The sequence below is a fragment of the Apium graveolens genome, chromosome 10, assembly GCF_009905375.1.
Source record: "Apium graveolens cultivar Ventura chromosome 10, ASM990537v1, whole genome shotgun sequence".
In the NCBI taxonomy this organism is placed as follows: Eukaryota; Viridiplantae; Streptophyta; class Magnoliopsida; order Apiales; family Apiaceae; genus Apium; species Apium graveolens.
The window spans coordinates 70049522-70075734 of NC_133656.1; the positions used below are offsets into that span (position 1 = coordinate 70049522).

The 26213-nt window shown below is 34.3% G+C and overlaps 1 protein-coding gene across 1 annotated transcript; it reads right to left on the reverse strand.

The window, feature by feature from the left end:
• Positions 1–17303: 17303 nt before the first annotated feature.
• LOC141693687 (GRAS family protein RAM1-like) lies at positions 17304–20064 on the reverse strand. Its single transcript, XM_074498841.1, has 2 exons — positions 19065–20064; positions 17304–18635 (listed from the first exon to the last, which is right to left on the reverse strand). Exons 1-2 carry the CDS (start codon positions 20001–20003, stop codon positions 17514–17516), a joined length of 2061 nt encoding a protein of 686 aa, XP_074354942.1. The 5' UTR covers positions 20004–20064; the 3' UTR covers positions 17304–17513.
• Positions 20065–26213: the final 6149 nt, after the last annotated feature.

Here is a 26213-nt window from a genome sequence, read left to right on the forward strand (position 1 = left end):
GGGACTGTAAAGTTCATCCATCGGGACTATATTAGATCATCCGTTGAGTGCTACAAAATTCACTAAGTTAAATTTACTAAGGTGTTTTGTTTAACTTATCATCAAGTTCATAACATATTCCTAACAATCTCCCCCAATTTATGTCTACTGGAATTGTAGCCATAAATTAAGAGAAACTTGATGATAACAAAACACCCTAAAAATATAGATTAAAAAGGTAGTAGATAAAACTGATAAGTGCTGCAAAATTTATTGAAAATTGAACAAAGCAAAGTGTACAAAGAATTTTCATAATCATTATCAAGGTGCTCCTCTAGTCTGAGCAAATAATTCTATTCCCTTGATTGTCTGGATTTCTTCCCAAGCTTCCTGTTGTTTTCCTCTGTTTGATTCTGGAGTTGTCTGTGGAATTCAAGTTCATCAGCTTCAGATAGATCCAGCATTCCTTGCATTTCCAATAGAGTCTCATTGCTAGAGATACTCAATTGGTCATCCAGTGTGAAGAATCTTCTAACTCCCTTATCATCCATGAATTCCTCAGCCAATAAGGCCTCAAATGCACTCTCTTTCCTGTGAAGGGAATTGATAGAGTTTTTGGAAGTGCATCTTTGGCTTTATTACTCCTTAGCTCTTCAATCTTCTTTAGAACCAATCTCCATGCAGTCACATTAAATCCAAAGTTCTTTTTGAAAGATGAGTAGATCTTTATTAGTACATAACAACTTTCTTCTAGAATCCTTTGAAGAGGCCATGTGATTTATTTCCCTGCCTCGTACTTAAACACCAATCTTTCAGGAAGATGTCTGTGAGCATCAATTCCTCCTACTTCTTCAATTTCATCCATGTAGAGGTTTAAATCTGAAAAACCCTTGATATCACAGATATATAAAAGATCTTCCTTGTTGACTGTAGATTTAGATTTGGTTAAGGTCTTGGTTCTAAGAGTTACATGCTTGCTTTTCTTGGTTGCTCTTATATTTGTTTTCTTTGGCTTGTTGAAGATAGGTAAATTTAGTTCAGGAATTAGCAAACTATCCCAGTCCATTGGCTCATCCTCTGGAATTATAGGCTCACCATGAAATTTCTTAGTTGGATCCACCTTGAATTCTTCATGTACCACTGAGGGCTTGGATGCCTGAGTTGAAGTTGTAGACTTTTTGGGAATGTAGTCTTCAATTTCCTCATCACTAAAGTCCAATTTTCTTTTGGAATGGAGCTTGTATCTGAATCTTCTTTTTTGTTGTGCTTCCTGATGCATTTTTTGATCTTGAGGTTCAATAATCACAAATGGTTGTGCAGAAATCTCAGTTATTGTCTTCATAGCTTGAAGTTTGGCCAAAATAGCAGTTTGCTCCTTCTTTTATTTGAGCTTCTTAGCATCTAAGGCAGCCTGCTTCTTTTCTTTCCTGATTCTTTTCTTCTCTTCCTTCTTAGCTTCTACAAACTGAGGGTGTCCAGCCACCACACAGATTTCCTTACCATTTCTGTAGATTTTGGAAATCCTTCTTTTAAGTGCTGAATCAGTTGGATCTTTGAAAAATGCAATTGACCTAGCCAACAACTTCCTCTCATGTAGCCTAGGTGTCTCGAACACAAGATCCACAGGATTTTTGTCTGAGAACTTTGAGTAGTTTCTTTTGGGCTTCAAGACCAGATTTGCCTTTGGATGTTTGATAAGTTTGGCCTTTTTCCAAGTTGCCTAGACTCATTTCATGCACTGAGATGTGTTTAACTTGAGAATGGTGATGAAATATCTTGTCTGGCTTCTATAGTTGACCAATTTTCTCCTGAATAGCTGCATCAATCTTCTTCCATTTCTCATCTAGTTCCTTCTTAACAGCTGTAACATCAAGCATCTTGGGATTTGTCTTTGACTCAAGTTTAGCAGCTGCTATTTGGATCAAATCAATGGTGTCAAATACTGGTGGCTTTGGCAGAGTAATTTCTGGAACAATTACATGACTGATTTGAACATTTACCACATGCTCCCCCTTACTGGTTGGCTCTGCTTGATTGACTTGGATTGTTAAATCTTTCTCCCCCTTTTTGTTATCATCAAGTAAAGTGGAGGAAGAAGTTTGTACAGCCACCAGCTTTTGCAGCAATTGAGTTTGTTGTGCTTCATATAGCTGGATACCTGTGAGAGATGCTTCTTTTACAGTTAGCCTTGCATCCAGGGAATCCACTTTAGTGACAATATCAAAATTCTTCCTTAGCTGTCTTTTAATTTCAAGCATTGTTGCATCTGGAAGTTTAGCATCCAATCTTTCAGAGATATCCTTCTTTACTTGGTCAATCTTAGTTTTGATAGAAGTGACATCCTGATTGTGTTGAAGAGCTTGGATTTGATGTAATTATAGAGAGTTAAGATGTGTCTGTAAGAGCTTCCTGGTACTAGCATTTGTAGTGGTTTGAAGAGCATTATGTGTCTTTTGAATTTGATGGATGAGAGTGGTTTTGAAGTGTTGAACATCACATTCCATGGAAAATGCCCAGGAAGGCAGGCCAGATCTGGAGTCGGGACCTTCTTCTCCACCTATATCCATGAGCTCTTCACTATCATCACCATCATCTCCAAAGAAATCTGTAGATTCACCAGTACCATAGTCAACATCATCACCAGCTCTAGGTGGCATGGCTGTGATGGCATCTTTTGCTCTTTGCATTGATTGAGTAGTATGCACCAAGTTCAACATCTTTTCTGCATTTTCATTGCCCTGTCCAGCCAAAAGTTGATATGCTGGAACAGGATGAGTAAATGTCTCAGCATCCAAAGAGATAGAATCTATGACAGCTTGATCATGCTGAGATACTTTGTTTCTGTCTACATCATTGACATTCATTTACTCACTAACAATGATGTCCATACTTATTTCTCCTGTACCTGCATTTCTCTCATTATCTCTCTGTTCTTGCATCAAGGGCTCCCCTTTGCTCACCACCCTCACACCCTCACCTTCACCTACTAAGGTGGAACTCCCCTCACTCACTTTTTCCATACCTGAAGAAATGGTTTGCATTTGATCACTCATTTCCTCTCCTTTTTCCTGGGAGCAACCCAGCCTCTCACTCAATTCACTTCATGCCCTCAGTCCTAAGAGTGATTGTACCACTACTAGGTCATCTGCACTTGTGATAATTGTTGGGATTTGAATTTGTGCAGAGAGTACCGACGGATGAGGAACATCCATCGGGATAGTAGTTTGGTTAGCCGACGGATGAGGAATATCCATCAGGATAATAGTTTGGCTAGCCGACGGATGACTGCTGTTAGGCACATCCATTGGGATACAATCACTACTCGACGTATGAACAATATCCACCGGGATAGTAGAAAAGAATGAGTTTGGAGTGGAGACTATTGTAAACTCTGTGTAGATTGATAAAAATGTGGGCACGGATATCTCAAAAGACTCAGAAAGAATTGGCAAGTGAACCAACAAATCATCTAAAAGAAGATGCTCACTTGCTTGGATTTTTGGCTTCTCCAATAGAGTTAAAGATGGAAAATTTAGAAGTGATTTATGAATCATGTCTACATCTAGTGAGTGTGTGGGTGAATTTAGTGTTTCAGGTGCTTCAATTATCAATGATTTTGGCTATGACTCCACATTTATTGGAGCCACATCAAGCTAACTTTGAGATGGTGCAGTGACTGAGTCTTTAGCTCCAGTTTGCACTGTATGTGTTCCCTGTGCATCCCCAAGGGTTTTAGATCTTTTCTTTCTGGCATAAGTTTGTGGTGAACTTGTGTCCCTTAACCTTTTGGCTTGTACTCCTAGTTGGGAGCTTGTTTCAATAGTAACATCCTTTTGGGAGGATGAAACTAGAGTTGTGTTGATTTCCTTATTTACAACCATAACTTGTTGGGAAACTGTGGTGTGGCTAGGCTTGGGTACACTAATCTCACCAGCCTTATCCTTAGGGTTTCTTTGATTTTCACCATGTCCCTCACCTAACTCACTCTCATTCATACTCCTCTCTTTGTGTTTGGTAGGTTTTGCAACTGGTTTCTTTTGAAATAAACCATAGGGGGCTTTCTTTGCTTTGGATATTGAAGTTGTTGATTTAGTAGCTTGGGTAGGCATATGTTGCATCATTGTCACAGATGCCATAGCTACACTTGAAGGCAAAGAAAATTTGTGAGGTTGGAAGAGTAGAGACAGTGGTTCTTACCTCACTTACCTGAGGGCCCTCCATGATTGGAAAGTAGAGGAGGGGCACCTCTTTGTGGTGACTTGCTCTATTGAGATCTGCAATGATTCTCCTTTCTTAAACCCAACAATTCAGTTTTTGGTTGGGTTCTCAATAGCAATATTCTCAATAAGATGGTTAGCAAGCATCATAAAGAATCTAGCATAATAGACACTTTTACCTCTCTTATTAAGTTCCCCTAACTTATAACCTAACTCAAATATAATCATGTCACTGAAATTAAAGTACTTATCAGTAACTAGCATATAAAGCATGTTAAGCATGGCAATGTTTCTAGACTCAAAATTACTCACATTACCAGAAAATACTTTGGTTACCACATCACACAGATAGCTCCATTCCTTTCTAAGACCTAGCCTTCTAATCTCACTTAACTTAGAAATAGAAAGTGCATAGCCCATAGAATTTAGCATGGTAACTAAATTAGCATCAGTGTATGGAACAGTAGTAGTGTTATCTGGAATTTTAAAGCATGCTTTGATAATGTCACTATTAAAGTAGAACTGCTTACCTTTAAGAGTGAAAGTTATGGTCTTGTCAGTAGAATGATACACAGTTGTTGTCCATATTTCCTCCACAACTTCACAGTAGATTGTGGGTGATTCCAGCAAAGCATAACTGAATTTGCATTCCTTCACAAAGTTCATCATTTTGTGAAAATCTCCAGATTGTGGAATCTCCTTGTTCACAAGAGCTACGAAGTTGTTCTTTTAATATATGAATCCAGACTGGGACATGATCTTGACTATTTGTGCCATTATTAAAGTATGGAAATTTGCAGAGAGAGTATTTGCTTTGGAGAAGAAAGGAGTTAGAGCAATTGATTTGAGAATGATAAAAGAATAGAATAAAAATTAATTCTACTTTTATACTATCTCATAAATAAACTGTCAAAAATAATAAAGTGAAATAAAGTAACCAATCAAAATAGCCCAAAATAGCCGTTTAAAATAAATAAACTGTCAAAATTCTGTCAATTATCAGTCGTGTTATACTTACAAACTGTAATTATACCCGATGGATATTGTTCAGAGTTTTAACGGCTAAGATTGAGACAATTTGACGGATGAGAATAAAACAATTATCCGTCGGGTTATAAAATAATCCAGAAAGGTAATTGATTTTTATTAATAAATACTATTCCGACGGATGATCAAACTCAATAGATAATGAGCATCCGTCGGGATGTATATTTTGACTTGGACAAAATTTCATCCAAAACAGAAAAAATCAATTAAGTTTCTAGCTACATTATAACTTGCAAAAATATCTGAAATGATTCAAGAATAATTAAGTATACCTAACTCACTTACCAACCTTGAAAAGGTGGATTCATCAAGTGGCTTGGTAAAGATATCTGCAAGCTGCCTTTCACTCGGAACAAAATGAAGTTCCACGATACCATTCATTACATGTTCCCTAATGAAGTGGTACTTGATGTCTATGTGCTTTGTTCTTAAATACTGTACTGGATTTTCAGTGATGGCAATCGCACTTGTGTTATCACAGAAAATGGGACCACTTGTAGACCATAGTCCAACAATTGGCTTTTCATCCATAAAATCTGTGCACAATAACTACTAGCAGCAATATATTCAGCTTCAACTGTAGAAGTAGAAACTGAATTTTGTTTTTTACTGAACCAGGACACAAGCTTGTACCCTAGAAATTGACAGGTTCATGTTGTACTTTTTCTGTCTATTTTACAACCTACATAATCTGCATCTGAATAACCAGTTAGATCAAAACCAGAATCTCTAGGGTACCAAATGCCAAGTTTTGGTGTTCCCTTGAGATATCTGAAGATTCTCTTTATAGCTACTAAATGAGATTCTCTAGGATCATCCTGAAATCTAGCACAAAGACAAGTAGCAAACATTATATCTGGCCTACTAGCTGTTAAGTATAGAAGTGAGCCAACCATGCCCCTATAGCTTGAAATATCCACAGACTTTTCATCATTTTTTTAATTCAAGTTTAGTTGCAGTGGCCATGGGAGTTTTTGCATATGTGTAATCCATTAGATCAAACTTCTTTAAAAGATCATAAATATATTTAGTTTGACTAATGAATATTCCATCACTAACTTGCTTAACTTGTAAACCAAGAAAGTAAGTTAGTTATTCCATCATGCTCATTTCATACTTACTTTGCATCAATTTGGCAAACTTTATTCAAAGTTTTTCATCTGTAGAACCAAATATAATATCATCTACATAATTTGAACAAGTATACTAGAGCCATTAACATTTCTAAAGAATAAAGTTTTATCGACAATACCTCTTGTGAAGTGATTTTCCAAAAAAAAACTTTGATAAAGTGTCATACCAGGCTCTAGGTGCTTGCTTCAGTCCATAAAGTTCTTTCAAAAGATAGTAGACATATTCTGGAAAATTTGGATCTTCAAAACCAGGAGGTTGACTGACATAGACTTCCTCCACCAAATCTCCATTCAGAAAGGCACTTTTGACATCCATTTGATAGACCTTGAAATTGGCATGGGCTGCATAGGCTAAGAAAATTCTGATGGCTTCAAGTCTTGCAACAGGAGCAAAAGTTTCATCAAAATCTATTCCTTCTTGTTGAGAGTAGCCCTTAGCAACCAATCTAGCTTTTTTCCTGACCACTATGCCAGTTTCATCCATCTTATTTCTGAATACCCACTTGGTGTCAATTGGATTCTTTCCTTTAGGTTTGGGTACTAGCTTCCATACCTTATTTCTTTTAAATTGGTTTAGCTCCTCCTGCATAGCTAAAATCCAATCAGGATCCAACAGAGCTTCTTCTACCTTCTTTGGTTCTTCCTTAGAAAGGAAGATGCTATATAGACATTCTTCTTGAGTTGCTTTCCTTGTTTGAACTCTAGAAGATGCATCACCAATGATGAGCTTAAAAGGGTGATCTTTAGTACATTTTCTTTGTTGAGGTAGATTAGCTCTAGATGAAGAGGCCTCATTGTTGTCTTGATGTGTGACTGAGTTTTGATTATGAGAAACTCCCCCTGAGTTTGTGAATCTTTGATTTGAGAAAGGGGTACTTTCTGTAGGTGATCTATTCTGACTCTCAGCTTCTCTCATTGTTCCGACGGATGATGCACTTTGTATCTCGACGTATGAAGCTGATTGTCTCCCGATGGATAAGGCAGAATATCTCCCGATGGATGAGGCATTTTGTAACTCGACAGATGTTGAATTATGTGCTTCATTAGTTGTAGATTTTTGTGCATTATCATTAGTCACTGTTTCTTGATCACTTTCATCATCACTAACCATCTCCACATTATCAAACTTGAGGCTTTCATGGAAATCTCCATCTTGCAGTCCTTCAATCTTTTTATCATCAAACACAACACGTACTGATTCCATAACAATGTTGGTTCTTAGATTTTAGACTCTATATTCTTTTCCCACAGCATATCCAATAAAAATTCCTTCATTTTTTTAGCATCAAACTTTCCATGTTGATCAATTTAATTCCTTAAGATATAACATTTGCAGCCAAAAACATGAAGAAAATTTAGAGTTGGCTTCCAATTCTTGAACAATTGGTAGGGGTCATGCACATTGCTTAATTAACTAAAGAGATATTCTGAGTGTAGCAGGCAGTATTCACAACTTCAGCCCAAAAATATGTCGGTAACTTTGATTCTTCAAGTATTGTCCTTGCAGCTTCAATAAGAGATTTGTTCTTCCTTTCCACTACTCCATTTTGTTGTGGAGTTCTTGCTTCAGAAAACTCATGCATAATCCCATTTTCTTCATAAAATGATCTTATCACATAATTCATGAAATCAGTTCCATTGTCAGTCCTAATTCTTCTTACTTTAAAGTCAGGATGATTGTTGACTTGCCTTATGTGATTGATGACGATTTCACTAGCTTCATCTTTGGACATTAGAAAATATGTCCAAGAGAACTTTGAGAAATCATCCACAATTACTAGGAAAAATCTTTTTCTTGAGATGGACAATACATTGACTGGTCCAAATAAATCCATGTGCAACAGTTGTAAAGGTTCTTCAATTGTTGAATCAAGCTTCTTTCTGAATGATGCTTTGATCTGATTTCCTCTCTGGCAGGCATCACACAATCCATCCTTAGTAAACTCTACTAGAGGAATACCTCTAACCAGTTCTTTTTTGACAAGCTCATTCATGGTCTTGAAGTTTAGATGGGGCAGCTTCTTGTGCCATAGCCAACTTTCATCTTGACTTGCTTTACTGAGATGACAAGTTACTGATTCGGCATTAGATGAGTTGAAATCAGCTAAGTACACATTTCCTTTCTCACTCCAGTGAGAACCACTTTGTTGCTCTTTATGTTTGTCACAACACAGGCTTCTGAATTGAAAGTAACTGAGTTGCCCTTATCACATAGCTGGTTGATACTCAACAAATTATGCTTGAGACCATCCACTAGAGTGACCTCTTCAGTGATGACATTTTCTTTTAAAACAAACCATATCCCACAGTATAACCCTTGTTATCATCTCCAAAAGTGATACTTGGGCTAACTCTTTCCTTGAACTCAGTGAGCATGGTAGAATCTCCATTCATGTGCCTTGAGCAACCACTATCCAGATACCAAAGATTCTTTCTGTTTCCCTGCACACATCAAAATCAAATCAAGTTGATTTTGGTACCCAAGTTTCCTTGGGTCCCGCCTTGTTAGCTTTCTTCTTTTGGTTTCTTAGGTTTGATCTCATTTGACTTGGGAATTTTTTATTCATCCTTAGTCATTTGAGTTGGACCTTTGAAACCAGTCATTAGAACAGAAATATCATGCACATTTGGATTACCAGGAAAAGGCATGCTATTTTTAAACATGTTATTCCAGTAAGGCATGCTAAATGGCGTTTGAGGCATATTAAATGCAGCATAATAAGGATTAGGTGCAAATGGCATATTAGCAAATTGTGCATTCATATTCTAGGGAGACATAGCATTCATAGGCATGGTAGGCATGGCAGTCATGTTGAGAAAAGAAGAGGGTGCAGACATGGAAGTAGGCATAGCAAGTTTGCAATTAACAGACAAGTGATTAACACTACCACACTTAACATAGATTTTTCTTGATGCATATTTATCAGGTGTGCAGTTGTTATGTTTGTTAATTCCTACTTTCCCATTTCTATTTTTTTTCCTTTTAGCTTATGTTTTAACCTCAATCTTTTCTAATCTTTCATTCATTTGCTTGATAGACAGATGACCAACATTAACTTTCTTTTCCCTCCTGACTTGACTTGCTTCTCCTGGAATAAAGTTCTTAGAAACTGATCCATATTTCTCATTCACTTAGCTAGCTTAGCTTTGCTAACTGGTTTACTCACAGCCGATGGATGTGGCTCCTTGTCACTCGACGGATAATCCTTTTGATTATCTGACGGATGATTTTCATCATCCGTCGAGTCTACATCTATCAGCAATCCTTCAACCAAATTGGACTCAAGCTTTTCTTTACTCTTCTTCCGGGCTGCATCACAAAAGGACTCAATACCTTGAACTTTAGTGATTTGAGTATGAACATCTCTGGATGATTTCCATGCCTTAATCACTTCCTGTTCTCGTTCAAGCTGCTTCTTTAAAATCTGTTATTTCTTCAAGGACTCAGTTAATTCATCCTTGGCAATCTTACACTCAATTCTCAATTTCTCAAATTCAATAAACTGAGACTCTAGCACATTATTCCTCTCACTTAAAAAAATTGTTTTCTTTAATTTTAGCATTTTCCTTAGTGAGGGACTTAAGTGTAACAAGCAAGTGATATAATTCTGTGGACATGTCATTTATTGCATCATTACACTCAGCTTTAGATAAATGTGCTAGGTTAGTGGTGATTACCTGATTGCTTGAAGAACTTGTTTTTATTTCATCAGATTTGGCCATTAGGGCTAGATTGACATAGTTTGTTTCTTCATCTTCATCCAATCCATCTACAGACCAGTCATTCTCCTGTATGATGAAAGCCCTTTCCTTTTGTTTGAGCAACTCAAAGTATTTCTATTTATAATCAACAGGCTCAAACTTCTTTTTGCTGGAATCAGACTTTCTATATTTACTGGCAAAATGACCCGCCAAGCCACATTTGAAACACTTGAATTTTGACTTATCAACCATGTTTCTGTTTGGCTTAGCTACTCCAAAATTCTTCTTGCATTTGAGCTTGGCAAATCTTATGGATAACAATGCTAGATGTTTATCAATATCATCCATGTCATCTTGGCTCAATTGATCTTCATTTTCAGCTACCAACCCTTTACCCTTGCTTTCACAGATATTTGATATAGACTCAACAGCTTCTACCTTCATCTCTTTCTCCTTCTCTAACTCAGTAACCAGTGCTATGGACCCTCCTTTCGTCCTTCCTTTCTCCATCCTCTCATCTTGCTCTATTTCAAGGTCATAGGTTTTCAGGATGCCATAGAGTCTCTCCAAGGTGAACTCCTTGTAATCCTATGAATTTCTCAATGAGACTGTCATTGACTTCCAATCCTTTGGAAGAGATCTAAGGAACTTGAGGTTAGAGTCTTTTGTTTGATAGACTCTTCCATGCAACTTCAGAGCATTTAGTAGCTTTTGAAATCTACTAAAAATATCAGTGAGAGACTCACTTTCTTCACAGTGGAAATGCTCATATTGCTGAATCAGTAGCTGCATCTTATTCTCCCTTACTTGCTCAGTACCATCATAAATAATCTGGATTGTGTCCCAAACCTCTTTGGTTGTTTTACAGTTAATAATGTTATCAAACATATCACCATCAACTCCATTGAACAATATATTCATGGCATTCTTATCCTTCCTGACTTGCTCAATATAAGGGTCTGACCATTCATGCCTGGGTTATGGAACAGATGGCTCATTGCCAGTTGCAGCTCTCATTAGTACATGAGGACCTCTCTCTATGCAGTCCACATAGGCCTCATCTTGGGAAAGAAGATGTAGGTGCATCTTCACCTTCCAGTGGTGATAATTATCTTTGTCCAGAAATGGAATTTTAACTCCAACATCCTTTTTGTTCATCTTGTTATTTGTTGTGATCTTTACACTCTTTGTACTTCAAGAGCTTGCTCTGATACCAATTGTTATTCCCTAACAATACAACAAGAATTACAGAAGGGGGTTTGAATGTAATTCTGGCTACTTTTTCAAATATAAAGAATGTTCTAACTTGATAAATATAACAGTGTTTGATTAGCAATGGTGCGGAATAAAGGAATAATAAAAATCAAAACACTAAGTAATAAAAACACAAGCTTATAAAACTTTCTGGTGGATTTGAAAGTATCCACCAGAGATATATTTATATATCAAATTGAGAACTCTGTGAAGCTTTGAATAGCTCACATCTGCTTACAAGTTTGAACAACTAAACATCAGAGAAATACTTACAGAATATAGCTTGATATGTTTTTCTTGAAAAAAAGCTTGCTTAGTTAATTGTTCTACTTGCTACACTTGATTTATATATCACCAAGTTACATGACAATAAGACAAGACAATAAAAAAAATTTATCTAGTCTAAAATCATGCTACTTCATTACTTTTTCCAAAATCTTTGACTGTCTTCACAATTGCATGGAAATGGTAATGCTTCTTTATTCTCAAATTCCTGCTTAACAGGCTGCCACATTCATTTTGCAAACACCCAACGCATGTGACCGTGTTGTCACTGTCAACAGCTATTTAAATTTGATCATCCGTCAGGACTATGTTTGTCATCCGTTGGGAACTATGTTTATCATCCGTCGGGAGTCTTGTAGATCATCCGCCGGGAGTCTATCTGCCACTTGACTCTATTTTACTTATACAGAATTACAAGACATCTCATATTTACAATTAGTCAACCTATTCTGTATATTAATTTAGTAGTCAACATGACTTAGAGAAGCCTACACAATCTACTTGAATAAAACATGTTGTTTGCAGAAATGTGCTACAGAACTTATTTGTTACATAAGCTACTCACTCTATGGATGTTAACCTGTCATCCGTCGGGACTGTAAAGTTCATCTGTCGGGACTATATTAGATCATCCGTCGAGTGCTATAAAATTCACTAAGTTGAATCTACTAAGGTGTTTTGTTTAACTTATCATCAAGTTCACAACATATTCCTAACAAGAGACACTTGCCTTAAAGAAGGCTTTATCTAGAACTCAACGTGGCTTAGGAGCAACCGGGAGCATTACTCGACCTTGATGGAAAGCTTCATATATTCACTTGATCCTATAAAATAATAATAACTCTCATTATAAAATACTCTTATAATAACAATCGACCCTAATGCTAATGCCCAATTCGATTCCTAGTAGCATTTAATGTCTTATTTCATATAAGACCTCAACTTAACATATATTACTATATAATATCACTATTACACCTTGGAGCACATAATCACAGTGAAATACATGTAATCTAATATCTAGACTTGGTGCATCATTGGGCATTTGAATAATTTCACTCATCTAATCTCCATCAATTGACTAGCATAGTGCAACTTTACTAGTCTCAAAACCCGAAGTGCCTAAGCCTGGTAATCTCATTTCTCTTGACCATACCTATGGCCTTACCTTCTACTGACCTCTATCTACTTGTAAACACTAAGACCTACCTAGGCCTCGCTCATAAGGTTCACAAAACTAAACGCTAAGTCATAGCATTTTCATTTACATTCTCTTGGTGACACCTTTTATGACTTAGGGTCTTTGACACCCTTTTACTCTAGGTCTTCCGCCCAAAACTAACCCATTGGGTTCTTAAGATCTAAATCTAACTTATGCACTTGGAATGACACCAAGGTCTAACCTAGGACTCCCTGGGCCTACCCTCAAAGTTGACACAATTCTGCTTAGTGCCTTGGAAACTTCCCTATTTTTGACTTACTTTTAACCATTAATTCAAACTCTAAACCAACATATTTCGACTTGAAAACCTCCCCTAGATTCCTAGTATCCTTACTAATCAAGGCCTAATAAGAGCCTACACATAACACCAATTTATGGCCTCAAAACTACACCCAACCTAAATTATCCCCTATTTTGGCTGATTTAGCGTTTCCGCTTGTGATGGTAAGTTTTCTTAAATATATTGCTCTTAGACTCAAACATATATCAATCCCCAACTCTCTGTAGCTCGGGCCTACCAAGGCCTAAGAAATGCCCATTCAAAACTCACCTGCATCTAGTGTGTAAATCTAGAAAATCAAAGTGCCCAACTCTAAACCCTTCCACCTTAACTCCCGCTTTAAAACCAAGCACTCAACCTTTAACCAAGAAACCCTACGGTACTAATACCCTCAACTAATGCCTCAAAAAGTGTGGAGATCATTCATACCCTAGTGCACCTTCATGCAAATAAATCACCAAAAACAATGCAAGTTATCAATCATCAACATTTCGACTAATCAAGGGAGATTACTCCTTATAAATTCGACTTTTAACACTTACCCAACAATCGTGGTCATGCACATTAACTTACCTTAGCTGATTTTAGCAACAAAACATGGTGACAACTTCTAATATGCACAAACAAATTCGAAATTTAATGATTTAAACCATACATGCATGCTTTCGAATGAACTAGTAAAATATCTTAGTTTTTCATCAAAATCTCATTATAAAACTAACATGCAAGACTAGAAATAGCTATATCAAGAATGATCACTAACATGCAAAGATTTTTATCAAGTTTCCTTTACAAAAATACATGTTACTAACACATAGGTAATGTATCTCATGGAGAAACCCTTGGATTCACAAGAATCAAAGGTGTTATCTTGAGTTCAAGCAAAAACACAAACATGCAACCATTTAGCATCAACTTCTCAACATAAAATCTTTACGAAGTGAATAAACTACGTACAGGGAGTAAGATTACAATAAAAGAAGGTAGAAAATTGGATGAAAAATGGAAGAAATGGGGGTGGGTGTGTTTGGCCGAGAGGAGAGGGAGAGAAAAGGAGAGTGTGGAGTGGAGTGGAGTGGTGTGGTGTGTTTGAGTGTTGGAGTGAGTTTAATCATCTCTTTCTACTTTTATACACATGCAAGAGTACGTGGACTTTGCTTTTACCCATTTACCCTTCTCCCACTTTAAAGAAAGATTTGCATGCAAGGTTAATTGTGTAATTTGGCTAGTGGAGGAGTGGTTAGTGGGGTTGGAAATTCTAATGGTACCCTTGTCTTTGTATTGGGAGTATATGGCATGCATGGGAAATAAATTAATTTGCTAATTAAAATTCAAATTAATTACAAGAATAAATTTTATAAATAAAAATATAAATCCATAAATTACAAGAGTGGTATCATAAAATAACTTAGAATTTTTAGAAATTTTATAAGATCACTTTTGAAATTTATTGATAAAAATATTTTTAAAACTATTTTTCTCAAAATAAGAAATAAACTATATAAATCACATAAAAGAGCAAATAATACATTTTTTATTTTCAAAATTCTTAAATAATTTAACATAATTATTATGTATCAATTCAATCACACAAGCACATATTTATCTAATTTTATAAATGACTCCATTATAATTATAAAATATTCAATTAAAGATTAAATGGAATACCGGTCGTAACAATAAGTTTGATTTTGATCATACAAAAGATGCGAACTTTGTCCCATTGGAAAAATGACTAAAGCTTCTTTTACCTGATCAGGTGAAAGGGCCACCGAACGATTAGGACTTATACATGATGATGTATGTGGTCCAATACGTATGATGGAAAGGGGTGGCATATACTATATAACATTTATTGATAATTTCAGTAGATATATGGTTCTTCTGAAGAACAAATATGATTGTTTTGAAATGTACAAAGAATATAAGACTGAAGTAGAAAAGCAAACAGGGAAAAATATAAAAGTTTTACGATAAGATCGTGGAAGAGAATACTTAAACCTCAAATTCAAGAGTTTGTTGAAGAAGTGTGATATTTTATCACAACTTTCTTCTTCTGGAACACCTCAATGAAATAGAGATTCTGAGAGGAGAAATCGTAACTTGTTGCACATGATGCGATCGATGATGAGTCAAGTGGATCTTTCAATCAATTTCTGAGGTTATGCTCTAAAAACGGCTGTATATACACTTAATCGGGTTCCGAAAAAAGTGGTTCAAAAGGCTCCATATGAGATATGGACTGAGAAACATCATAGCATATCATTTATGAAAATTTAGGGACGTGAAGCGTTTGTGAAACGTTTAGCCTCTAACAAGATTGAACTAAAATTAGAGGATGCTATTTTGTGGGATACCCAATTGAGACTAAAGGCTATAGTTTTTATAATCCTTCCGAGAATAAAGTGTTTGCTACTCGGACAACTGTATTTCTTGAGGGAGAAATACTCCTTAAAAGTTGTCTAATTAAATTTTAAAGACAACAGTTTTAGAATCGTTGTAATGAGTCGAGTCACATAAAATATTTTTTTGGGTATAAAAATATGTTATTTGAAAAAATTAGACGATATTTTTATTATCAAGTAATCCAGTATATCTAAAGCTAAAAAGGTTACCTGTGAGTTCTATGGAGTCCACCTTTTTATCGGAGTCCTCGGAGTCCATCTACGTTCTGCAAATAAAATATATTGTAAAACGTGTTATTTTGCAAAACATGTTACACAAATAGCATAACTTCAACAAAATCATGCAAATCTCATATATTTACGGTACAATATGTATGTTCTGCAATATGTTCTGCAACATGAACATTTATATTCTGCAAAGTAAACATGTTTTGTAGAATATATATTTTTGCAATGTTCTGCTTGTAAAATGTATGCAATCTACAAGATTTTTGATAGAATAGTGATGTTTGTCGAAAAATAATATGTTTTGCAATATTTTAAGCTATATTTTACTTGCAGAACATATATGGACTCCGATGACTCCAATTAAATGTGGACTCCATAGAACTTTACTCTACCATCACATAACATATTATACAATAAACACACACGGTGGGCGGTGGGATAGATGTTGATTTACCATTAGCTTTGTAAACCCAACACATAAAACAATGTAAAATTCTTACACAGACACAGTATGTACATATGTGGCTGGACTTTGACAAATATTTTTGTGCTAGTTAAATAAATTCTTCTTCATTAAATAGTTCCTAATTCATATAAATTGGACACAATAGAAAAAACTGGCAAAAAACAAACCAGATGGCCCCGGTAATGAATAGGAATTACGGAAAAAGAACTGCAACCAGATCCATAATCCCATTCGAAATGATAAAAATAAATGTGACTTTGTTATGATTAAATTCAGAATTAAAATTCATATGTAGACCTAACAAATCGGATAACCAGATCGGTTTCGGATCGGATCTATTTCGGATCGGTTCCACTTTCGGATTATGATATAACTAAAGGCCATTCGGATCGGATGTGATTCGGTTCGGGTCTAATTCGGATCAAAAGCGGATGAAATTCGGATAAAAATCGGATAAAATTCAGTTTGGATTAAATTCGGTTCGGATATTTCAGATCGTAACTTATTTATTTTTTCATGTTTTGAGACTTAAAAAAATATCTTTTTATTAAGTGTAGTACTTTTAATATAATGTAATGTATTTTTACATTAATTTATAATTAAATAATTAAATTATCATGAATATAAGATACATTTAAGTATGAATTTTGCTTATTTGGATCATATTCTGTTCAAATATTATATGAATCAGTTTTGTTCGGTTCCAATTTATAATCGGATCTAGTATTTCAGATCATTTTCGGTTAAATTTTCTGTTCGGATAAGTTTCAGATCGGTTTAATTTAGTTTTCGGATAATTATCGAATTATGTAATTCGAATCTCGGATCCATAGATTTCGGTTCGTTTTTTCAGATCCGGACCCATTTTTCCGGGTCTATTCATATGTATCAGCGAAGTTTCTGCATTTGTATTTCTGACCCAACAACATTATAAGCGAATCAGACTTGATACAAACCCACTAAAAACATAAAATTAACGGGAACAATATTTGAAAGAGTAAAATGTTGACATATCAACATGAATTAATTAATATCAATAATTTAATATTACTCGTGATTTTCTTTCTATCAAATAATTACACTACAAGAAAACCCGAGATAACCGATTTTAGAGTTGAGCTGACAAAGGGTCAGTTAAGAATACCGAGTGACACGTACAAAAGTTCATTTATTCCAATCGTTTGAAGTTCATTAAAACCTGGTCCATTAAAAAAAGAAATTATTTCAACTGTATGACCTCTGTTTAAACCTGGTCCGTTAAATATCGGTCGGTTACCTCCGTTTTTCTTGCAGTGTTAACATCGCCACGCAGACGCAGCAAGTATAGCTCTATCTTGCCATCCCAACAGCAAGCAACCATTGTCCTCCGTTAATCTATATCCATCACATGAATACAATCCCAACAAAATATTAGACTGAGTAACTGCATTCCCACTCAGGGGAACTCCTTTAAACCCTTTACTTTCCATTATTTTTCTCCACTTTTCCAGCTTCTCATGCCTCATTACTCTCTCAACTCCTTCACATGCAACGATGTTTTGTATCTCTGGCGCAAAAATGCATTGCTCAACCTTAACCCTGTGTGCAGAATCTAGAGGAAATGTTGCATCCAGTGAATCGAAAATAGCTGAATAATAATGCAGTGCTTCCAGAAATCGGCCCAAAAAGTAAGGGCCATTATGGCTTGCTTCTTGTTCCACAATTGTTACTATATTCGGAGCTTGATCTCGTATCATTGCCAACAAGTTGCCAAGACTATTTCCCGGAACTCGTTGAAGGCGGTTAACTGAGTTAACAGCCAGTGCCTCCCCGACTCGTCTGTTAAACATATGTGGTTTCAAGTCTTCGAGTTGTTCACCAACTGGGTGAAACTCGAAAGGCACACGCAGTGAGTGAGCTAATTCACTTAAACATCTCCCCGTCTCCATGACAGCCTCAGGAGATGTGCCAACTCCGGTGATTCGAAGAAATGGAGGGCCACCTGGACGGGCTGCTAGAGCTTGCATGAAAGCCGGCCACTGGTAGCCTTGTAGAATATCCAAATCAATGACATGCACACGCTGCTCTGCTTCAAATGCCTCGAAGATTGCTTGGTTAGCAGTGAAGTGTGCAAATTTTATGTAAGGGCAAGCCTGGTATAAGATTTGGTAGATTTTTAGAATTTCAATGGAATCCGGAGGGAAAGGGGTAAAAGGTTTTGAATTAGAGGATGGTGGTTTAGTTGTTAATGTTGCGTTTAGCCTGGCGCTTAGAGCTTCTGTGAAACAGGACGCTACACGTTGCATGGAGTCACCGAGAGGTGTGACAACTCGGTTGAGATGGTGCACGTATCTTCCTGCTAACATGTAGTCTTCTTTTGCAGTTGCTTCTGCACATGCTAGAAGTAGATGAACCAGTTGAAGCCCACTTTCTTGTTCCTGCATGCAAATAAATGATTTTAGATTTAAGCAGCAACTTTAGACTATAGTTCCATTTTTCGTACTCTACCATGACTGCTTACGAATTTGGACGTATTTACTTTGGATTAGTCATGAATGTTAACATATTATATTATTAGATAGTTTCATTATTATAATAGTTTCCTTATTAGGATATTTTCCTTTACTACGTATGGTTGTTTGCTATATAAACCTATCTTCTATTGTAATCAAGAACAAGTCATTTTATAATAAAATTATACTTTTTCTCCCTTCTCTCCATACTTTATCAATGAACATCATAAATCAGTCAATATAATTCTAGTAACTTCCCTAATTTGTCAATTATTGGTTAGCTTGTGACAAAACAAACGTTAAATCTTATAAAATATTTTACAATTATGTTGACGTAGAAATGTTGTGTTATACCTGCTCTGGGGCAATAGACAGAGGAGGGACCATCAAAGTATTGTCAATAATTTGGGCTTGCTGTAGTTGTTGAGGCCTCTGAGGGGGTGGTTGTTGCTGTTGTTTTTGCTGCTGCTTTTCTTGCTCCCTTTCTTCCTCTAATTGCTGTAATAGTGGTGGATTGGCCATTGGTTTTTTCTGGTAAAGATCATCACACGTTTGAGAATTTCCTCCATGGAGGGTTGATTCGGATCCAGCAAACCTGGTAGAATTATTTGGCTGAGTCAAGCACTCCAACAACGCTGGAATTGTTGTGAGGGCATCATTGTAACAACTTCCACCAGCCCCAAAGCCCTTCAGGGATCCGAAATCTTCATCTCGGTCATAATCATCTAAGAAATTCTCGAGGGCGGGTAGAGAAAAGTTCTCTACTTGCATAAACTCTTGATTATTAGGAGAATTTAAAACTCTATGCAGTGGACTCATTCCCTTCATTTTATTATTATGCATACTGTTAAAAGGCCCTAGGGGAGATAGCGCCCGAGGAGGAGATAATCCTAAAAGAGACTGCCCATGCATGGACTGCACATAACTGCAATGGTAATTATTAAAATTTGTACCTTGTGGGGATGGTAAGTTCCTCACCGGTGATGATATCATAAAGTCACCACCATCAAGTTGATCGGTGAAGAATGATTCCCATAATGCCGAATTATCAGGTGACTGAACTTCCATTTCTCCTTCCAACACGTCGAACTTTAGAGCATCAAAGTTAAGGCTCGATATTGATGGAGTTAAACTTTTCTTGTCCACGTCTGAGGACAAATGATGCTTCTTAGAAGTTTCCAACACCAGGGAATCATTTGAAGAATTCGGAAGTAGCTTGGAGCAACAGCTCTCACTCTTCAAACTCTCCATGCTTCCACACAGAGAATTATTCATCATCTTTTGTCTCACCATGCAATTTAATTTGTTCTAGACACAAAACAAGAATAAAATATATAGACTAATATTGGTTCTGCTTCCCTTCTTAATTCCTTTTTTTTTTTCGGAGCTTATATATGGAGTTGGGAGAAAATTTTTAAACCATAGGCTTGTGTTTCTTTCTCCTTTTATCACACAAAGAATTTGTCTACAACCCTAGATATTGTTGAAAGTAGAGTTAAGAAAAAGTGTTAGTTAATTTCATGTGTTTGGAGGGTAGTCACAACTTGAATAACCTCTATAGTTTCACCACAACCAAGTTTAGTTGTTTTCTAGGGGCACAATTTTGTCATGTTGAGCATTTGTTTTGTACATATACCCCAAATGCCTACGGAGTGTATTGTGGCATAACATGTATTGTTGGACCCAGATAAATTCTTGAGCCGGCTTAGCCTAAAATAGACCATTTTTTTCATTTTAATAATTCATCATTACCTTTATTACATGCTGATGAAGACTGGGTGATTGGTTGAAGGAGAATGATAAAGCATATTTTATGAGAAGGACATAAATATAAAGAAAAAAACAGAGTACTAGAGAGAATTCATGCAGTTGGAATGGTGCTGGGTAATTACTTGGTAGAGCCGAACTAGTATTGAAAATTTAATCAGTAGTAAATTTATTAATTTGTTTCTGAAATACTTTCATGTCTAAAGTATTAAATTTAATCAATTTTTTTGGAGATCAACGACGCCAGAGCTGAAGCTATTTCTGGTCTGATTTCGCCATTTCATATGACAGGGACTTACAAGAGAAGGTAGAGGACAAGAAGTTATCAACCAAGGTCTGGCATCTTTAAGATTAATCACCTTGATAGTTTTTTATCATTTTATTTTCCGGAACTAATCCAGTCCTGCAGAGATGAATTACAAAGGGAACTAAACAGAGAGATGCAGTCACAGTACTTGCACATAAAATAAGTGTCAAAATGTAAGATGAAAGGATATTCCAACAAGTAAATATGTATTCCTTCCACCCACACGTGTCATAATACTTGCCAATAGGAACCATTCAAATCAAGGGTTCTACAAAACAAAAAACACAGACTGATCACTTAATACAAAAAGTGCAGAACCTTATAGCTGTTTGAAGAAGTTCACATCATAATAATTGTTAAGGGTAGACAGATAAAAGCGTAATTTTATCAAAAATGACTATTACTTGAAGCGGAACACTAATGATCCATGATAATCAGTACATAATTAATTTGAGATCAGCTGCATAAAAGTTATAAAATGGAGAGTGTGAAATTGTATTGGTTAAGAAAAAAGGAAGAAAAAAAACAAAAAGGGGGGTGTTGGACATTGGCAAGATCGTCCTAAAAGCTTTGGATTTCCCAAAAGGAAAATGAACCTCTCTTCTCTCCCTTTCCTTTCAACCTTTTCTTATCAGTCGGCATCACTTCAATTCTTGTACCTTGTTCATTACTTCTTCTACGTAATTTATATTTTATACTATACTTATTTATCCACATTTTATATATTATTCACCTTGGTTCCAATACATTTTTAACACTTTCTATTTTGGGATCTATTATTCATTGTTTAATATGAATAACATATGTTTATTTGCTATTATTTTTATTTTTTTTCTTAAATTCCGAGTCCTGCAACAACCATGTTAAGAATCTACAAAGATGAAGGGGTAATGAGCTTGATTTACGTGCAATCTTTTTGCATATTTTTCATAACGACAAACTGGTTATGGTACAAAGAAATAAAGAATGTATACAGGTTGATACAAGCGGGGATAAATTTGTATAGCAATCAACTGGCAATTTATGTCAATACTTTGCACGTGCATGTCTTGTTAATAGTGGACATTCTGTACTTGGCATGGTTTGGGAATTGCATCTGCACTTCCATCTTACTGGCCCGCACAATGTAGCCTCTACGGTCATATTTGTTTCACATAATTAAGTTGGTGATAAAATTTTAATTTTTTAAAATTTTTATATCTACGATTATTTTATAAAAAATAGTGAAAAGTTATTAAGTCCTTTAAATTATCTTAATTCATATTTGTTTTGTTAGAATAGAGGATATGATTATAATCCCTTTTAATACTTAGTGAGAGGTTATATTATTTTATCCGCTCTTATCAGTTATTTTTTAAAAATTATAATCCCCTCATTGTAATCCCATATAAACCAAATATATTATTGAAAAATTTAAAAGACTATATTCCAATGTCAAAGACTATTCATCAAAATAAATACAGGATATAGTCCAATCTCAAACTTAATCTTTCGAAACAAACATTTGATAGGATTATTTTATCCATATGATTAATTTTGTGAATTCCACAATAATAATTATTAGAGTTTCGACCAAACGATAATTTTGAAAAATTAATTATTTTTATAGCTCCCAACATACGGTTTATTTTATCTTCACATCTTAGAAACCTCGACACATTGATCTTGACTATAATGACCAAAGATTTCAGTAAAATGTAATTAAGTGCTCGACTGGTTTGTAATAGGAAGTTATTTACTTTCCAGCGAAATTATAATAAAAAGAAAGTAAAATACAAAATGTTGTTTGTTTCATATACAAGTACTTATTATGGGAAACATAAATTAACGAGAGAGACGAGTGAGCAACTTCCCAGATGGGTATTTAATTTTCCAAGAAAGTTTAAGGGGTTGTTTCTTTGTGGAAAAATTTTCCACATTTATATTTTTTGTTTTTCTAAAATTTTCTGAAATTTTCATTTATAAGAAAACAGTTGAAAAGTGAGAAAATGTGTTTCAAATGTCAGTTTTCTATTTTCTTAAAAATATTAAATAAAATGACGAGATAATTTGAGTAAATATATAGAAGAGCAATTAATAAAATTATTTTCACATTTCATAATTTAATTTTATATACATATTTCTTTAACATGTTAAAAAATAACTTTTTTAGATAAAATATAATTAAAAATCACAAATAAAATATGAACATGCTGAAAAATAAATCTTTATAATTATATGACCCTAAATATATATACAATTTTGTAGTTTTTATTAGAAAAATTCATTTAATAATTATATACAAAAAAAATTGAAATTTTTTCTACAAAATAACTCATAACTAAGTTTTAGTGAGTAGTCTTTTCTTTATTCATATAGCATATAAGTTATTAGTTATTATATTATTAAGTTCTCTCATATAATGTAAATAGTAATATTAAAAAAAATTATATATTTATTATTTTAATCAAACTAATAAAATAATTTTTAAATTAAACTATTTTGAATTTTTTTATTACAAATATGTATTATACTTTTTAATTTAAAAATATGATATTATAGTGTTAAAAATTAACTCCATAAGTTAAGTTAGTAATATATTAGTTGTTTACTCTGCTAATTTCTTTTGTTAACTTTCTAAATAAACTTACAAAATTATTAATTAACGTATAAAGTTAAAAATGATAAAAAAAAATATAAAAATATTTATGTTTGATAGGAATGTATTTTAGGTGTTTAAATACTAGGCTGTGTTTTTTTTTTTACTTTTCTAACAGTAGTTCCGCAACTACTACCGTGGTTGTTGCCAACGGGGATCCCCCGTTCAGAAAGGTTGAAACTTCCTAACAACTTCAAGTTCCTCCGTATTTTATTATGAACCCAACTACCTCTAAGTGCTTGTTTGGTTTCACACTAATATTGATTAATCTAGGAAGTTATACTTTGTTTTTACTGATTAATCTAGGAAGTTATACTTTGTTTTTACCTACACTTCGGGGTTAATTTAATAAGAGTGTTTGGTTGACATTTATAATATATGTAATTTCAAAGTATTCAGTCTTCACGTTTTATTTAATTTACTTATTTTATTTTTTTCATAACAATTATTTTAACTTATTAATTATTATTTTTTCATTACAATATATATCCAGTTGTTTATCTTAATTTTTTATATATAAAATAAAAAGAATATTTATACAAAATTAAATATCTTTTTAATTTATTTTTCATAATGTATTAAAAAACATAATTACTGGTATTTTAACATATGTATTGAAATTATTTTTATTATCATCAATATTTTAATAAATTATAAATATACATTTCAAATTTTAAAATAAAATTGAGTTGAATAATAATAAAAATTGAGTTGAAATAATTATATTTTTAATTGCAAACCCGCACGCTAACTAAAATTTTATATAACATATATTATTACCGGGTTTGAAAAATTAATATTATGAAATATTATTAGGACCTATATTATACTTTATTAAAATAATGGGTTAGGTTTTGTTAATTTTTAAATAAATTTAATAGAAAATATATTTTACTTACACATAAATTTTAAACTTTAATTATTTAATATATAGATTGATATTATATATTGACATGGGAAATATGACTAACAGGGGTGGGTGACCAACTTCCCACGTTGTAGAGGCATTTGAAGTTATTGGATAATTCTAATACCCATATTTTGTGCAACCCAACTGTTGTGAGAGGAAATTGGTACAACACTGTTGGGAATATGTTGTGAACTTGATGATTTCATTAACAAAACACCTTAATAGATTTAACTTAGTGTATTTTGTAGGACTCGACGGATAAGCAAATATAGTCCCGACAGATGACTCAATACTGTCCCGACGGATGATGATTTGACATCCATCGAGTGAGTACCTTTTGTAACAATAAGTAATGTAGCACATTTCTGCAAACACCTTTGTATAGATTCTGTAGTAGCATATAAGTCATGTTGACTTTAATTAGATATGCAGAATAGGTTGATTAATTGTACATAGATGATGTCTTGTAATTCTGCATAAATAAAATGAAGTCTAGTGTCAAATAGCTACCCGCCGGATAATCAACAAAGCTATCTGACATATGATGAACAAGGCAACGCGACGGATGATCATGTACCCGACGGATAATCAATTCAAACATCTGTTGACAGTGACAACACAGTCACATGCGTCGAGTGTATGCAAAAGGAATGTGGAAGTCTATTCAACTGGGTTTTTGAGAACAAAGAAGCTTTGCCATTTCCATGCTATTATGAATGTAACGTCTGGGAAATTTACGTATGTACTATATCATATTTATATAAATTATGTGTGTTAATGTGTCATTTATGTGGAAATATCTGTCAAACTCTAATTGCTATATGTTACGTGCATTCTATGTCGTCTCAGTATCTTTAAGATATTTTTCAGGTATTTTATTTTTCATTTACAGCTTTCATTTCAAACGTTTTACGACCCGAATCATCATTTTAAAGCAGGTATTTCAAATAAAACAATGGGCCTTATTTTTCATCAAACGGCTTTTACCATCGCATTGTTCTGAACATCTAGGTATTTTATAAATTTTCTCGTTTTGCGAAAAATGACTTTTCCGGGCCCCATGGGGTGTTAAAAACTCCACAAAAATCACATTTTTATTTTTATAAAATTATAGGACTTTTATTTATACCATTTCTTTGTATTTTTGCATTATTCACAATTTTTGGGAAATTTTGGCATATATATTGCATATATAAAATATTTATAAATTAAATTTTAATACTAAAAAATTATAAAATTAAGGGCTTATTAATTTTAAAAAGTGTAGAATTAAGGCCTTAATTTTAATTAGGAGTATTAATTTTACTACTATAAATAGCCTAATTTTTATTTAATTAATTATAATTAATCATTAAAAATCTGCAAAATTCACAAAATTCTCTGAAATCGGGTCGGGAAGAACAGGGTCGGGTCAGGAATTCAAGCCGTGATTTCTCACTGATTAAAGCATCAAATCGTGTGACTCAAGTACCCAAATTGAAGGTTTTGATCTGTTCTTTCTGTTTCTAGCATCAATTTCATGTTTTAATTCGTAGTTTTTGATTTTCGATTTCTAGGGTTTATGTTCGAAATAGGGCTTTTTGATTCTAGGGTTATTATGATGTTTTGATGATTGATACAACTTCCTGATGTTATTTACAATCGATTCATGGTGTTTAATTGAACAAACGATACATGGATAGTAATATTCGATTATTAGGGTTTATGTTCAATTTTCAAAATATAGCTTCGTGATTTTGGTGAATATTTGGTTCCTGAATTGTTAGGGCTTTGATTATACGTGTTGTAAGCTTTGATTTGCACTATAGAACGTTAAGTTTCATGTACAAATGAAGAAATTCGAAATTTGGCCGGAGTTTTAAGTCGGTTTGATCGGAGAAT

Coding starts and splice junctions, on each gene's coding strand:
- LOC141693687 (XM_074498841.1), bottom strand. CDS start 20,003: ATGGTGAGACAAAAGATGATGAATAATTCTCTGTGTGGAAGCATGGAG. Junction 18,636..19,064: donor TGTCTATTGCCCCAGAGCAG/GTATAACACAAC, acceptor ATTTGCATGCAG/GAACAAGAAAGTGGGCTTCA.